The sequence below is a fragment of the Gordionus sp. m RMFG-2023 genome, chromosome 1, assembly GCF_954871325.1.
Source record: "Gordionus sp. m RMFG-2023 chromosome 1, tfGorSpeb1-WG-v2, whole genome shotgun sequence".
Lineage (NCBI taxonomy): Eukaryota > Metazoa > Nematomorpha > Gordioida > Chordodea > Parachordodidae > Gordionus > Gordionus sp. m RMFG-2023.
Window position 1 is genome coordinate 42,867,233 of NC_088775.1, and position 19,082 is coordinate 42,886,314.

At 24.5% G+C, this 19,082-nt stretch overlaps 1 protein-coding gene across 3 annotated transcripts in view; it reads left to right on the forward strand.

Annotated features, from left to right (window-relative positions):
* Positions 1–1,260: 1,260 nt before the first annotated feature.
* LOC135931300 (pre-mRNA-splicing factor 38B-like) overlaps positions 1,261–19,082 on the forward strand; it is a 46,427-nt gene continuing 28,605 nt past the window's right edge. For 2 of the 3 annotated variants that reach the window (XM_065468302.1, XM_065468303.1), the window contains exons 1-7: positions 1,261–1,471; positions 1,515–1,583; positions 1,625–1,776; positions 1,849–1,909; positions 2,030–2,282; positions 2,550–2,721; positions 16,612–16,851. In XM_065468302.1, the coding sequence (XP_065324374.1) occupies positions 1,280–1,471; positions 1,515–1,583; positions 1,625–1,776; positions 1,849–1,909; positions 2,030–2,282; positions 2,550–2,721; positions 16,612–16,851 (1,139 nt within the window). In that variant the 5' untranslated portion in view covers positions 1,261–1,279. Of the gene's footprint in view, positions 1,472–1,514; positions 1,777–1,848; positions 1,910–2,029; positions 2,283–2,549; positions 2,722–16,611; positions 16,852–19,082 lie in introns of all 3 variants that reach the window. The other variant, XM_065468304.1, reaches the window with a different exon arrangement.

The window sequence follows — 19,082 nt, forward strand, 5'->3', positions numbered from 1 at the left end:
CTGGTAATTTTTTTTCACAAAAAAATAATATTAAAAAATTTTTAACTTAGTAAAAGTGTTTTTTTTTAAAGTAGTAAAAGTGATATTAATTTTTTTAACGTAAAAATAATAATTATAATTGTATTCTAAAAAAATATCGCTCAAAAGGCTATTAAATAATTTTTACGTTAAAGCGGCTTTCAGGGAGCCATTAAAAAAAATTTGTTCTGAGGGCTATTTTTTTTCTTTAGGGGGTTTGAGCGCCCGTGATTTCACCTCAGTGACAATACTGCATCTTCGTTAAAATTATCCGAACAATAGGATGCATTAATTCTAAAATCAGCAACAAAATTTCCACCAGTCTCAATAAAAAAAAATCAAAAAGAATTCACACTATAATTGTTATGCTCATAGATTTTGATTTTTATAAATTTATACTGCCAATATTGTATTTCAAATCATATATATACAGATTTTACATACAAAACAATCAATAATATAAATCAAATATATAAATATAATAGAAGTATATACATTCTAATAATCTTAGGCAGTTGAGCAATACCCTCCGATATTATACACATATATAATCATTGTAAAACATATCTAATTAATGAATATACTATCATAATATATAAATAATATAGTGCCATATATTCATACATATATTTCCATTATATCAATAATAACTATATATGTATTATAATTCAATTATACATATAATTTTCACATTACTACAATGATAATGATAATTTGAACCCCAAGAAACCTTGATACAAAATTAATTAAAAAAATATAAGGTATCTCTGCAATTATCGATACAATTAATTAATTTACAATTTAATGTATATATCTTTTTTATTGGCTTAAAAAAATCAGTGAAATGATAACATTTCACAGTAAAAATTAAAGTTTACCCACATACTAAAATAATATATTCTTTTCATTACATCTGAAAATTATTTATGTTACATAAAAACACAATAACACAAAATAAACATAAGAAATAATGTTGTATATACAAATAATATTAATATTTATCTGGATCATATATGGCCTAAATCTTATTGATGATGTTGATCGTCTCTACAGAACTGGAATGGATATTTGTATTTTAAAGGAAATAATCCTATGAATAATTTTAATTATATTTTTTATCTCTATAATTTGATACTGTCAAAAAATCTTGTAAAGAAAAACTACATACTACTGTTCTTAAGAAATTGGGTTTATATTCCCTCCGTAAATCGGAATTCTTATTAATTTCCAATTTTCCTCAAGCATACAAATATTTCTTATTATGGACTACTCCAAGAAAGCTACCATTCAGGATATTCGAAAGAATAGCAATACTCTCCCAATATGGGGAAACGACAAATCAATGAATTTAAATCATCTTATTCTCGCCAATATTCAAGGATCCAGTTACTTCAAAGTTAATTTAGCTGAAATGAAAACATTTTTTGAAGTCGTGGATGAAATATATTATCATGTTAATTTTAATTTTATATTTTTATCAACTACTTAAATAATAGGTTACTCATTTAGAACCTTGGGAAAAAGGAAGTAGAAAAACAGCTGGACAGACTGGAATGTGTGGAGGAGTATTTTTAATGATTAAATTGAATAATTAAAGAATTTATAGGTTAGGGGAGTTGGGGCTGGTGGAGTCGTTTCCTCATGTTTTTGTATTTTATTTAAACTATTTACATTAAAACTTACCAGGAGACAACTTTGTACCTTAATAAATCACAAAGATTCTCCTCATATTCGTGGTATTGGGTTTATGTTCATACGGTAAATTTTTTATTCATTGTTCTCATATATTAGGTAATAACTGTTGAATATTTTATATACACAATCTTATAGTTATTGTCAACCCCCAATAGATCTTTGGGATTGGTATGAACCTTATTTAGATGATCCTGAAGTACGTACGTTACCATAATATGTAATTCCCTATCAGTAAACATTTTAGTTACATAATATATATTTATTTATTTAAAGTAATTTTTTTTAAATAATAATTTATCTATTATTTTTTATTTAGGAAATTGATGTAAAAGCTGGAGGAGGATGTATTATGACTATTGGAGAAGTTATAAAAAGTTATTTGACTAAGCTTGAATGGTTTGCAACTTTATTTCCAAGGATACCTGTGCCTGTACAACATACAATTATGGAAAAACTCAGTCATCATAAACCTTCATCTACACATTTATCTCCTCTACAAAATGCACTAAATGACTATAATAATGATAATTATAATATAGAACAGAGCAGAGAAATGAAAGACAGAGAAAGTAAATTACATATAATATAATTTTTGTTATATAAAATAATCACAAAAAAAATAATTTTGAATATGATTTTACTGTATCTTATAATAATTATTAATTAACCAATAAAGCAACAAATAACATATATATCAGTAAAATTTATTGACTCATATTTTAGTAAAATGATTTAATAATAGTGTTCTATAGTAAATAATATCTAGTTTTCATAGATTAAATATAAAAGGTTGATAAATTCATAAGTAATTTTTTTTATAATATATATTTCCATAGATTCACATTACAGTAGACAAAGAGAGAGAGATCATAGCAATGATTATTGTGACCAGGATAGAGAAAGAGATAGAGTTAGGTCAAGATCCAGGGGTAGAGACAGAAGCAAAAATCGAAATCACAGAGAGGTATCTCTTAACAAAGATAGAGAGCAGAGTCAATCATCACGAAGGTAAATATAATTTTATTTTCCTAGAATTTTTTTCAATTATGTTAGAAAAATATTCGTTTGTTACTCATAGAATAAGCAATTATATTTATGGTATACAACTAACAGGATAAAATTTTGTAAACATTGGACTTTGGGGTAGTAATGTTGTTAAAAGCCATTTGGGTTGATTTATGATTAAAATTTTAGCCAAAATAATATTATGTACACTTGTAGATTTTGCTCGTAGATGGCAACAAGGTTTGGATCTCTATTTGCATCAAGCTTTTTAACACTAGTGGGTAGGAGCAGAATGGGCTTATATTAATTGTAAATAATTTTCTTTCAAAGTACTGCATGATTAAAAGTTAATAATAACAATTAATTAAAATAAAATATAGAACTAATCCAACTTATCAATTATGAGGTGGGCTAATTAAATGAATGCGTGGGTTAGTTTCAGAGTTGTTAAAGTAAGCATGGTATCTTTTTTAATAGCGATAGCTAATAGTGTGCTACTTTTTCAATTATTAATTTTTTTAGCGAGCTCCTTTTTTTGACTACTTTTTAAAAATATAATGAATATAACTATAAACATGAAAATTTAAATATGTTATCATAATTAATATTTTTATGATTTATTATTTAATTTTATAATTAAAATTTATTTTTCAATTTGTATTATAAACTAATTCATCTAATGTAAATAATTTAAAACGTCATCACAAATGGATATCCAAATCAAAGTGAGTCAGACAATGATGATGTTAATGAAATGGAAAGTACACTGGAAGAAAATGTTCTTGATAACAATAATACGCATTTTCATTTTCAAAATTTGAATAATATTTTCAAATAAATGTATAAACAAAAGGTGGCTACAAATTTATTTGTTTAAGATGTAAAAAATATATATCCTCAAATAAATCTAGTAGATATAACTTCAAAAAACACCTAATAGTAATTTTCTTTTTTAAATTCTAATAGTATTTATTTTATAAGAATGTTCATACCAACAGTTTTAAAGAGATAGAAAAACAGTAATAATTTTAGTATAAGGGAGACTACATCCAAAAAGACCAATTCAATTCAAGCTAAATTGATTAATAATATTGCACATGTCAATATTTCACTGGCTGAAGTTATTGTCGATATATAATTGATACAGATCAGCCAATTTCCTAGGTTAATAATACATCATTTATCATGATGATTTAGCTCTCTCCCCTGTTACAACAATTTTATGTCACCAGAGACTAATGATTAAGATAGCAGATAACTTTGAAGTGATGAAAAATTCTCTAATAGTAGAGTTGTCAGAGATATCCTATATATGTACCACACACAGAAGGTAAAAACTAATTTATATTAAAAATTGATTAATATTTTTAGAGCTTATTTGGGAATCACAGGCCAATGGCTAGACCCTAAGACTTTCAAAAGAAGATCCTTTACATTAGCCCTCATAAGGATAATAGGATGCCATACATACATTGTATTTGCAAATAAAATTTATGATTCATTCCAATTTTAAACTAACTGGCCATATATTGATTCCAATGATGCAAAAAATCAATGTGATAGGCTTTAGATAAAGCTGAATAGTCTCATATCAAACAAAGAAGCCCTAGTTACAACCACAAAACGACTTTCATTGATAATTTTTTTGAAATAAAGGATATTAATATAATAGAAAATCCTTTAAACGCGATTTTTATTGATAATTTTTCTTATATTATATATATAAAAAATTAAATACTGCCTTGCCCTCAAGTGCTAGTGTTGAGAGATTATTTAATTAGGCGAAACTTGTACTTTCTGATTGTAGACTTAGGAATGATAGTATGGAAATGATTTTATTATTAAAATGCAACAAAATAAATAAAAAATGAATATTACCATAGTTATTTTATTACATATATATTATAGTCTTTTTACATAAATTTTTTTATAATCAAAATTAATATATTAAATATTTATAAATGTTGATTTTTATATATATTATATACTATACAATTACATTATAACCAAAAAATAAAACAAATTTATTTCTAAATTTTTTTACAAAAAGTAGCCTAAAAAGTAGTCAAGTTACTTTTAGAAAATAATAGCTAATAGTGCACTACTTTTTTTGATGGGTAGCAATAGCAATAGTGTGCTACTTTTAAAAATAGGGTTTAATAACTCTGGTCAGTTAATTTTTTTTTAAACTTTGGGTGGTTGAATTAATTTTTTTTTGAAGAATGGGTTGGCAGGTAAATAAAGGCCTACCCATTGCAGACAAATATATAAAATTGCATATATATTATAACTATGATGAAATTTAAAGAACATGCACCTTAAATTTTTTTAGGTATTGTTAAAAACATTCACTTATTAAGAAAATTTTACAATTGAAATTTTTTTATTTTCATATTTCTAGCTTGCATCAGTAAATATGATAATAGTGTGGCATCTAGTGTTGCGTAATCGGCTAATTTTAGCCGACTAAAAACGGCTTAGCCGAGATTTTAGGTGGAAAAATCGGCTAAACCTAATTAGGCTAAGCCTAAAAATCGGCTAAGCCTAAAAATTGGCTAAGCCTACAAATGGGCTAAGCCTAAAAATTGGCTAAAATAAATTAGTCAAAATTCTGCATCGATGCTTAGCATTAATTATTATTTATTTATTTTAGTAAAATAATTTATTTTATTTATATTTAATGTAAATATTTTATTATTATCAACAAATAAACATGATATGATTTAATATTTTTTATTTATATTATTATATTTTGAAATGAAAATAAATTTATTTATTTGATGTTTTTTTAATAAAAAAAATAATATGCTGCTATATTGTAAAAATGTAATATTTATAATATAATTTATTAGTGATTTTCACAGTCTTCTTTGTAAATACATCTTTTATTGAGGAATTATATTGTAAATTTTATTAGATAAATAAACAATCTTTTAGGTGAAATCTTTTATCATTTTTTTTAAAATTATCTATTTATTATTAAATGAGGTGGATTTTATGAAACTTTTTTGATGTTATTTTATATGATCTTTTTAAGGATAATATTTTAATGTGACAATTGTCATAATCGTTCTTTTATAAGTTTTTTGAATTTTTTTGAAGAAAGTATGTTAAAATAAGTATTAATAACAGTAAATACAAATTTAGTGAAGATGTACCAATGAAAAGTGACAATTGTCATAATCGTTATTTTTAAAGCTTTTCGAATTTTTTTGACGAAAATATGTTAAAATAAGTATTAATAACATGTGTAAATATAAATTTAGTGAAGATGTACCAATGAAAAGTGACATGGATAATTTTAAAGTTTTTTGAATTTTTTTGACGAAAATTTGTTAAAATAAGTATTAATAACATGTGTAAATATAAATTTAGTGAAGATGTACCATAGAAAAGTGACAATTGTCATAATCGTTATTTTTAAAGTTTTTTGACGAAAATATGTTAAAATAAGTATTAATAACATGGTAAATATAAATTTAGTGAAAATGTACCAATGAAAAGTGACAATTGTAATAATCGCTATTTTTAAAGTTTTTTGAATTTTTTTGACGAAAATATGTTAAAATAAGTATTAATAACATGTGTAATTATAAATTTAGTGAAGATGTACCAATGAAAAGTGACAATTGTCATAATCGCTATTTTTAAAGTTTTTTGACGAAAATATGTTCAAATAAATATTAATAACATGTGTAAATATAAATTTAGTGAAGATGTACCAATGAAAAGTGACAATTGTCATAATGGTTAATTTTAAAATTTTTTGAATTTTTTTGACGAAAATTTGTTAAAATAAGTATTAATAACATGTGTAAATATAAATTTAGTGAAGATGTACCATAGAAAAGTGACAATTGTCATAATCGTTATTTTTAAAGTTTTTTGAATTTTTTTAACGGAAATATGTTAAAATAAGTATTAATAACATGTGTAAATATAAATTTAGTGAAGATGTACCAATGAAAAGTGACAATTGTCATAATCGCTATTTTTAAAGTTTTTTGAATTTTTTTGACGAAAATATGTTATAATAAGTATTAATAACATGTGTAAATATAAATTTAGTGAAGATGTACCAATGAAAAGTGACATTTGTCATAATCGTTATTTTTAAAGTTTTTTTAATTTTTTTGAAGAAATTATGTTAAAATAAGTATTAATAACATCTGTAAATATAAATTTAGTGAAGATGTACCAATGAAAAGTGACATTTGTCATAATCGTTATTTTTAAAGTATTTTGAATTTTTTTGAAGAAAATATGTTAAAATAAATATTAAAAACATGTTTAAGTAAAAATTTAGTGAAGATGTACCATAGAAAAGTGACAATTGTCATAATCGTTATTTTTAAAGTTTTTTGATTTTTTTTGACGAAAATATGTTAAAATAAGTATTAATAACATGTGTAAATATAAATTTAGTGAAGATGTACCAATTAAAAGTGACAATTGTCATAATCGTTATTTTTAAAGTTTTTTGAATTTTATTGACAAAGATATTTTAAAATAAGTATTGATAACATGTTTAAATAAAAATTTAGTGAAGATGTCCTCTAGATAAGCGACAATTGACATAATCGTTATTTTTAAAGTTTTTTGATTTTTTTTGACGAAAATAGTTAACTTGCATCGATATTGATTTTAAAATAGAAAAAAAAGTTTACCTAAATTTTAAACAATATTGTCTGGTGAAAATTGGTAAAAAAATAATAGTTTCTAACTTAGGATTAGATATTATGATATAAATTTCGCATATTAATTTCTGACCCGATGAACGGATGTAATAAAATGCCAATTTGCTCCTGTTTTTGGGGAAGAATCTATTATTACCATATGTTTTTCTATGGCATATACTCAGGCAATTTTAATTTTACAATCTATATTTTTACCCATTTACATCAAAGAAATTTTAAAAATAACGATTATGACAATTGTCACTTTTCTATAGTACATCTTCACTAAATTTTTATTTAAACATGTTATTATTACTCATTTTAACATATTTTCGTCAACAAAATCAAAAAACTTAAAAAATAATGATTATGACAATTGTCGCTTATCTAGAGTACATCTTCACTAAATTTTTATTTAAACATGTTATCAATACTTATTTTAAAATATTTTCGTCAAAAAAATTCCAAAAGCTTTAAGAATAACGATTATGACAATTGTCACTTTTCATTGGTACATCTTCTAAATTTTATTTAAACATGTTATCAATATTTATTTTAACATATTTTCTTCAAAAAAATTCAAAAAACTTATAAAATAACGATTATGACAATTGTCACTTTTTTATGGTACATCTTCACTAAATTTTTATTTAAACATGTTTTTAATACTTATATTTTAACATTTTCTTCAAAAAACTTATAAAATAACGATTATGATAATTGTCACTTTTCTATGGTACATCTTCACTAAATTTTTATTTAAACATCTTATTAATACTTATTTTAACATATTTTCTTTAAAAAAATTCAAAAAACTTATAAAATAACGATTATGACAATTGTCAATTTTCTATGGTATGGCTGTGTCCTAAATCAAAAAAAAAATTTCTTAAAATTTTTGCGAATCGCAAAAATTACGGGAGATTTGAGAGATACGAAACATGTCCCGATTCATACATTTATTTTCAATTTTAAAATGTTTGATATGAATGATTTACTATTTCTATTTTTTATATTATTTGTTGATACGACTGAGGGTAGAAGAAGGCATAGATTTTTAGAAGGCCTGTATATATGATATTATTTATATTATATGTATTAATTCTAGAGATCAAGGACTTTTTAAAATATTTGATAGTATTCCATCTTGTCCTGACAAATTTCGTCAGATGTTCCACATGCATTTTGAAACATTTAATTACATTCTTACAAAATTGGAATCTATAGACACCACTATAGTTATATATAAAAACTCTATCAGTATGAAGCATAGATTATATATAACACTCATGTATAATGATTATTTTTTTATATAATATCTATATATTTATAGATATTTGACAACTGGTATGAGCTTTAGAAAAAATAGCTTTATATGCTAAGATTGGCAAAACATCAGTAAGTACAATAGTTACATCAACTTGTAGATTAATATGGATTGGTCTTCAACCCAAGCATCTCTGTTTACCAACAGTTCAACAGATGCTTGAAATATCAGCAGGTTACTTCAGGAAATCAGGTCTTCCTCATATAATAGGTGCTATTGATGGAAAACATGTGAAAATAAAACAACCTAAAAAAAGTGGATCCACATTTTATAATTATAAAAAATTCAATTCCATTGTGATTCAAGGTGTTGCAGATGATAAAGCTAGGTAATTTTATATTTTTTAAATTTTAATTCTTTTCTAGATTCATGTTGATTGAGGTTGGGTTTCCTGGTTATATATCAGATAGAAGCATATTTACAAAAAGCCTATTTTATGAAGGGATGATCAGAAAAATTATAAAAATTCCCAATCCAAATTTCTTACTTTCTACAGATATATTATCACCTTACATATTTGTAGGTGATGATGCTTATCCCCTATTAAATTTTATTATGAAACCATATAAAACAAATTTAAATGACAATAAAAATAATTTCAATAACAAATTATCAAAAGCCAGAGTATCAATAGAAAGATGCTTTGGCATATTGAGTGCTAAATTCAGACATCTTTACAAACCTTCAGAAACAAATATTACAAACACTATACAAATAGTTAAGACTGACTGCCTTTTGCATAATATTATTATTGATCTTGAGGGAAATGATTGTACACCAGTACATGAAGAATATCCAATTTCAAATTTTACACAATCTCATTTCCAGCGATGGACTGAAAGCTCTAATAATATCAGAGAAAAATTAAACTTATTTGTAAATAATTTGATATAAAATTTATGTATAGCATTTATTTTTTAATTCTCATAACCTTATTATGAATGTTTTCATTTGTCAAAGTTATATAATTTATTTATAAATATTCAATAAAAAGTGCAATAAAAAGTGTTGTTTTGATTATATTGAATAAAGTTATTTAATTATTTTAATGAGGAAGACTGCTTAATAAATTTACATTTTTTAATAAATCATTAAATATAATAATTTTTATTATAAAAATATACAAAATATGAACATTTTATAAATATGGTATTAAAAATAAAGATATAAGATTACATATATAAAGATATATTTTCTAAAAATTTCATTTTCATTTGGTATATTTCTTTTTCAGTCATTAGATTAAAGGTTGTTTGGAATGATTTAAAAAATGCCTGAACATGATGAATATCATCATCATGACATTTTTTTTGCAAAATCTATTTCAAAAATAAATAATTATTAAATATAATAAATATTTACCTATAAATATATCCATCTTCTCAGTATCATATTTTTTAATTTTATTAATTCTTTTAGATTTAGATTTTTCAAAATTTTTCCTTTTAGAGGAACAAGGATAAACATTTTCAATATTAGAATTGTCTAACTATTATTAAATTAATAAAATATATAATAAATATTTAACTTCTAATATTTCATTCTCAGACATATTCATGTCTATAGGACTAAATGTATTAACTATATCATTCAAGATATATTGTGCACTAGGTTCATCATTCTAAAACATAGTTTATTATATAGATCTAATTTCATGTTATAATACCTGTGAATGTGATGATGTTTGATCATTAATAGAATCCTTAGATAGTTTCAAACTGAAACTAGCTTCAGAATGCTTACAAATATCTTCAACATTTTCTTTTAGCCAATAATAATCCTCAATAAATTTGAGTTGCTTGCTATTCAAAATATTAACACCTGAACCTAAAATATAAAATAATATTTATATATATTTATAATTATACCTGATTTTCTGGATATAGCATCATCAATTGAAATTCGTTAGCCATTTTTATTCCCTCAATTCGCAAAAGTTTAAGGAAAAAATGATTAAAGTTTTACGAATCGTATAATTTTTAAGAATCACATGATTTGCGCAAAATCGAAAAAATCATTTAGGCCAACATTTTAATTTACCATTAAAAATAGCTTATATTATTTTTTTCGTTAGATTCGCGTAAATTGCGCGAGATAATTTTTATGCAATTTTTGATATTTAGGACACAGCCTTAAACATGTTATTAATACTTATTTTAACATATTGTCGTCAAAAAAATTCAAAAAACTTTAAAAATAACGATTATGACAATTGTCACTTTTCATTGGTACATCTTCACTAAATTTATATTTACACATGTTATTAATACTTATTTTAACCTATTTTCTTCAAAAAAATTCAAAAAACTTATAAAATAACGATTATGACAATTGTCACATTAAAATATTATCCTTAAAAAGATCATATAAAATCATCAAAAAAGTTTCATAAAATCCACTTCATTTAATAAAAAATAGATAATTTTAAAAAAATGATAAAAGATTTCACCTAAAAGATTGTTTATTTATCTAATAAAATTTACAATATAATTCCTCAATAAAAGATGTATTTATAAAGAAGATTGTGAAAATCACTAATAAATTATATTAAAAAGAATTACAATTTTACAATATAGCAGCATATTATTTTTTTTATTAAAATAACATCAAATAAATAAATTTATTTTCATTTCAAAATATAATAATATAAATAAAAAATATTAAATCATATCATGTTTATTTGTTGATAATAATAAAATATTTACATTAAATATAAATAAAATAAATTATTTTACTAAAATAAATAAATAATAATTAAGCATCGATGAAGAATTTTGACTAATTTAATTTTAGCCGATTTTTAGGTTTAGCCGATTTTTAAGCTTACCTAATTAGGCTTAGCCGATTTTTAGGCTTAGGCGTAGTTTTTAGCCGATTACGCAACACTAGTGGCATCCCATCACATTGCTTTAATTTAAAAATAGCTATTATTGTTATAAATGAGGGCTTAGCCACATCTTTAGACTTATAATAAATAAACTCAGAGCACCGAATTTTTGTCAAGAGTATCAATTTTTTAGATATTTAAATAGTGGCATAACCAGTATGATGCATGATGTTGCGTAAACATCAGCAGAGAATAAATTTAAGGATCCCGATTTTTTTTGTCATGGACTACTTAGCACTTCCTAAATTAATCTCATCCTTTAATAAGCTTGAAATATTATATTTATATATTAGAGTTTATATCAGACCCACATGATAGTTTTTTATATCTTGAAACTTGAGATAAACCAGAGACAAGGTAACAGCAAGTAATCAAGAGATATTTTTATAATCTATTTTTTGAATACATTTTTGTTCTTTTTATTTTTGAGTATTTATTAGATTACATTAACATTATGTATAAGGTGGTAAATTTTAGGTAAAGTGAGAAGGGAACGAGTTTAAAATGAATGAAGGTATGGCAAAGAGGTATGCTGGGTTTTTTTGGAGGAGAGGATGAGGCATAATATAAATTTAATATTGCTATGGAGATGAAGAATGGTAGGGGATACAAGAGAGTTTGAAATGTTTTTAAAATGAAATATTTGCAAATATTTTGATCTGAAGACTTTTAAAGAAGATTTATTTGAGAATACCCAAACAAGTTTTTTGATCAAATTTTACTTATAATCTAAAATATTTTTTGTAAATCATTTATAAGTAAATTTTAGATTTTTATGCACATGTTTGATTTAAAAGAAATCTTCAGATTTTTACCTCAAAATCTTGAGGACTGAATAGGTTAGGAAACAAAAACAAAAGTTTTGATTTTCAAAAATAAAATAAAAAAGTTATTTTTTGTATATTTAAAGACCAAAAAACATCACATTAAAAAATTATTAGACCTATAGAGTAGTGTTGTTAATTTGCTTGGTCATAAAATTTACGACCAAATTTTGTGCTCAGGCCGACCCGGGGTTCAGACCTACACCTGGGGCTCGGATAAATGAAAAGTAAAAAAAAAAATTTCATTTTCTAATCTTAAATTAAATCTTATTCTTATCTTATTCATTTTAAATTAATAAAGCTTTTTTTTATTCTCATTTTCTTACCATTTTCTTTCTTTTGATAAAAAATTTTTATGGTAAAATAAAAATATATGTAATAAATATTCAAAAAGAGTAGCCCATGCATGACGGAAAAAAAATAAAAAAGTAAAATTTTATTTTAACACATATTGATATTGTAATTAAATGTGGAAGGACCAATATAAAAATTCAACGTCATTCATGCATGTATAAATAATAAAAAGAAATGTAAATTTATAATTTGTGATAAAATAATGGCCAATAAAAAGTTTTTCTTTATTATATTAAAGTTATATTCCCAATATTATATATGTCATAATTTTTAAAGGGATGTCAACTATCCAGGATCACCACGGGTTTTAAAGGTATAACTAATAAATTTGGGTTATAAGTAGGTGTATACCGATATCACTTTTTGGAGGCCTATCCGATCCGATATTAAATTGATATCGACCGATTACCGATCCGATATCATATCTAATTTTTATGTCATTTATTTAAATATATTATAATGATCAGTTATAGTTTATATTCAATTCTATTGCAATTCTAAAAGTATATAATATATTTTTATTGTTAAATAACTTTTATACAAATAAGTAACATTAATCTATATATAATAAATAATAAACAAATATATTATGAAGTTTGAATAAATATTTTAAACAATATTTAACATTAATAAATCGAAGATTTCTTCTGTCAAGTTAATATCGCCAAATTCACTAAAAACAGATTCTGAAGAGATTAACGCACACTTTTATAAACAGAATGTGCAAAAAAATAACAATATGGCAGAATGATTAATTAATTATTAATATTAAAAAAATGGATTTCGATTTATTTATAAAAATAAATGACTATTAAAAAACTTAAAAGAAATTGTTGAGAAAATTTTTGTTATTTTTTAAAAACTTCCTGTAATTTAACTTAAATAATTATTTTTCAAATGGTTCTTCAAACCAAATAACAAAACAAGATCCATATAATTGAGGTAATTACTAGTTTTTTGATTTAATATATTTCACACACAGCCTCTTTAACTCACATACGATATGATATTCGAAAAGGAAATTCGATCTATATATAATACATATCTTTGAAGTTTGAAAATAGTGATTACTAATTATGTGATTTTATTTTTATATTTTATTTTCTGTTTCAGTTTTAATATGCTTATTATAATTATATTATACATAATAAGAAAAGCTATGACGATGATGATGATATTTACGAATACGAATAAAATTATAATTGAAAACAAATGTGTTTTAAAAATTTTTTTGAAAAACTTCCTTTTCTTCCGAAATCTAAAAAAATGGAAATTAATTTTCATTAAATTTATAATTATAACTGTTTCCATCGAGAATGTTGACGGAAATATTTTTAAATAGATCTAAATTAATCATATTTATGTTGAATTTTTTATGTAAAATAAAAATTTTTATTATATTTATAAAAACTAGAGACGCAGCCACTCGTTAATATCAATCACATCTTTATTTTAGATTTTAAAATCATGTAGAAATATATAATTTACTTTTTTTATCACATAAGAAAATAGGGGATTTTATTAAAAAAATTAGCTACATAGTTTATGAAATTAAATAAATCCGGTCAGAAAGTTCGTATCTAATTCTGAACTAAGATCAGGATGGTATAGAAATAATCTATAAGCAAACCTACATAATAATTCATTTTAATTATTTCCAAGCCCTAAGTGTCCCCGATTAAAAATTTTTTAGTCATAAGCTGAGTTGCTTGCAGGATTTTCCTATTTAGGTTCGATATTATTGATAAATAATTTTTAATTAAAATATTTGAAACAACATTATTTATGGGGTTCGAGTTAATGCTGGCTTATTTCTTATATAAATATTGCTAATGTAGATCGCAGTGATTTTATTAGACCCACCTCGGGTTTGGGATTCACAACCAACCAATTAAACAACACCCATATCTATATTTTGTGTTAATAAAAATATACCTTCCCCCCCCTTCCCCCCCCCCCCCCCCAAGACCTCTACCCGCCCTGTATGAGTGATCATTATCATTATTATTATTATTACAAAAAAATATTTTTATTTCCATATCAAAAAATATAATTTTTCACCCCCCCCCCCCCCACTTTCACCCCCTCCCCCCCCCCCCCCTAATCCATCCACCTCCAAAACCAAGTCATACCCATCAAGATAAAAAATGAATACTTTCAATCTAAAGATATTTAGTTTAGATTATATTTTACCCATATATCGATATTTTGTTTTGATAAATTATTCCTGACCCCCCAAGACCTAGACCCGCCCTGCCCTCTTTCAGTCATTATTATTATTGAAATAAAAAAATATTTAATTATTAACTTGTTTATTAAATCGTTACACGACACGACCCCGGGTCTGAACCCCGGGTCTGTGCTCAGAGCTGGTTTGGTCGATTTTTTAGACCCAAACCCCGGGTCTGGTTTTATACAACCAACCAATTAACAACACTACTATAGAGATCTAAATTTTAGGCCTTGAAAAAAATTTCATTTTGCCTAAACTGGCCCAGATAAAGGAAAAAATATTTTCAAGCTTGGCTTAAGATTGTTTTTTTTAAAAAATGTTCTAGTCTGGTTTTTTTTATTTTTGATCATTTCATGACCCTACCTGCTTGCAAGGAAATTGTAAATAGTGTTGTTAAACGGCTCCATTTTGAGCGATTTTTAAAATATTTTACCCAGATGAATATTACGCAAGTCTGATTTGCTCATCGAAGGCCTAAAGGTCTAAACATCTAATAGCGAAATATCGAGGCTCAGGCAATATTTTTCTGGCTAAAATATTAAGTTAGCTGTTTTTAAAACTAGCAGTAAATGTATATTAAATGCTCCATTATAAAATATTCCAATATTTTCCCACTGATTGATTTAAATTTAAAAAAAATTAAAAGTAAGTTGTCTGACCCATGATTCTTTATTTTTTTTTTAAATTTTAAGTCCAGCCCTTATTTTTATAGTTATATCATTTTTCCACCCATTCCATGCTGGGTCTGAGCCAATATAAGATCATAAACAAAACAGGTATACTTATGTCTGAATAAATTGGATATTAATTTGCATATAAAAGTTGGTAGAAATTACCTTATTTCCTAGCTTATAAATCTTTTAAAATAAAATATGGAATTTATAGTTCCACGGGCAGAATTCCAATATGATAATTTTTCGTTCAAAAATAATAATTCTTTTATTCAATTTAAAATTAAATCCAAAACCTTCGTATAAAAAATATAATTTATTTATTCAATTTAAACTTAAATCCAAAATTTCATATTAAAAATATAATTATATTCCATTTACAATTATCAAAATATCAATAATAAAAATATATTCCACTTTCATTTTTATTCCTTTTTCTGTCAAACATAATAAACAAAAAACGTTATTAATTTTTAAAAAATACACAACACTTTCTAACATCAATCACCATATCCCTCTCTCTCATATACTGATATACTTATAATTACAACTTAGCTACTATCTATAACTTTGTTATATTTTAATTCATGGGTTTGAATTTAAATTACAGGGATTGTGAGAAAAAATAAAGTAGTGATATTGATGTAAATTTTTAAATAAATATTTAATTTTAAAATTAAATTTATTTAATTATATTATTAAGATTACATTACAATATCTTAATTAACTTACTGTTTTTATATTTTCTATATTCCGATTAATAAAAAATAAAAAAAGGTTTGGGTAACGGGTCGGTTTTCTAAAAAAACCAGTTTGATCATCCTTTATTCTGTCATTTGAGATCATATTTTATACTAAGCAACAAGCATCATATCACATATCAAGTATATTATTATAAACTAACACAAATGAATCCAAAAGTCACAAACGGAGCCACAAACGTTCCAAATCCCGATTGACTGAGGACAGGCACACAAAGCACCAAAAGGAGAACAAAGAGAGTTCTCGAAAAGCAGAATCTTTTTCTGTGACCAGCAAGGCAGTTCGTTTAGATGGAGCAGATCGAAAAATGCCGGAACTCGAGGAGAGAGATTCAGACAGGGAGATGAGCCCACTCTCTGCTCTTAAGTTTTTGTTGGCTACCAAGGCAGCTCAGACCAGGTATTTATAAAATTCTTCCCATTTTTTCAAAGATTTGATGTTATAAGATATTGTGTATATCATTGATATCAACTCATCTGGGACTTTTCCAGAGATTCGGGGAAATCAACCTCTTGGCAAATTTTTCATTTAGAAAATTTTAAGCTGATAAAAATTATTCCCCCTTCCACTTCACCTCAATGAATAATTAGAGATGTATTGCACTACCAGCCTAGATCCGAATCTTCAATATTTGGATATTGTTGGTTCTAAAAAATTTCCGATTCTTTTTCTTTACTAGATATAATATATTAACATGTTTAAATGCATCTTGCAATATAAAAATAATATAAGAGATTAATAAAGAACTTTTTAAAATTCTTTTGTTTAAAATTTAATATGAAATTATTAAATAAGTTAATTACAGCACCAAATAAAGAAATTGGATCTTTTTTATGAATTCCATATTATCGATTATTTAAAAAATATATTCTCGTAGAATAAATAAATAGCTATTACTAATATAGCTATGTCTTTACATAAACCCAGAGGATATAACGTTTACCATTGTAAGTCTTGTTAAGCAAATTTAAGCAGATGGAGGAAGGAATTCAAGTGCATCTGAGATTAATGCTATGGAAACATTAAATACTCCTATAATATATATATATCAGTAATGTTACTCGATTTGCCGAATTTTAAAAACGACTAACTCAGGATTTTAGCAAGAAGAATATTGCCAAAGCCTTCAGATTTCGCTAATAGATGGCCAAAGTGCCATATGAGCAAAATCTTCAGGCTTACGTTATTTTCTTTTGGATAAAATATTGAGTTAGCCGTTTTTAAAAATCGGCTCAAATCGAGCCTTTTAACATTACTAATTATCAGGGTGGGTCAGGCTGAGTATTTTGAGCTGGACAACATATGTAAAATAATTTGCCAAGCTGGCAAATTTATGCAATATATTTTTTGGAAAATGCAAATTTATGTTTCTTTAAAAAATATAGTTAAGGGGTGGAACTATAAAATTTGGGTCGGGCTGGGCAACATGTCTTAAATAATATTTGGACTTGGCTGGAGCAAAAATTTTATGAACCAGGTAGAAAAATATTTCCAGGCTAATATTTGCATGACAATAAATTTATATTTTAAAATGCATTTTAAAAAGAACTTAACGTCATTTTCACTGCTAATATTTTCCTATAATTTTTCATCCTCATCATCTAAGATATTAATGATAATCATTTTTTCTTTAACTTAATTTAAAAAAAATAGGATTATGCTGATTTTCAAATTTTTTAATAAAGGAAAACAGATACCATTCTGATATTTATTTTTATTTATCATCTATCTTTGAACCAATTTAATCAAAAATAAAGTCAATGTTTTTGCAAAGAATAACTAATTGTAAATGGGCAAAACAAAACCTTTAAAAATTATCTATTTCTCATCAAGGCAATATATGCATTATCACGAATGATTATTTTTTTGGTTTTTTATCTGAAAGTTATTTATTTCATTTAAAATATAAGCATTTTATGGCTGAGTGTGATTCGTTAAATATTTTTAAGTGCCTTTTGTTGTTGCAATGTAAGTAAAATAATATCCATTTTTAGTTACTCTTTATTTTTAAAATATCAAAGATAAATTGAATCTGGTTTCATTTATTTATTATTAGGAAATTATGTTAAATAATTATAATTATATTTGCAATCATAGAATAAAAAACAATGATAATATCGGTATTGTCCAAACTACCCAAGTAAATCTTACTCCCTCCCCCATTTCAGGGTTTGGAAATAAAAATCAAGTGATTTATTTCAACTAACAGTCATTTCTGTGTCAAATCAAACATTTTTCACCCGACCTCTTTCAACTTCGATAAAAGTAAGCACCTTATGTGTGTTCTAGTTATATAAAAGAAATTTTAGCTCATTAGCAATTATACCTGAGATAAAACCAAATTATTTATTTCTATTTCAAATATGCATTTTAACAATTAAAGAATACATATATATCAAATACAAAATTATGCTAAAAGGGGGTAGGGCTTAAAAAGCGCAATAATTATATTAAATATTTCTGCTTGTATTTTTTGTCTTTAGAAAAGGATTTCTTGCACATTCATATTTTATGGGCCAAAGTTTAAAAAAAGGAAGGTATTGGGGAAAAAATATCGATTAGTGGATGTGGCAATTGAAATAAAAAAAGTTATCCAATGTTTTGTATTTATTTATCTTTTTTGTTTCAGC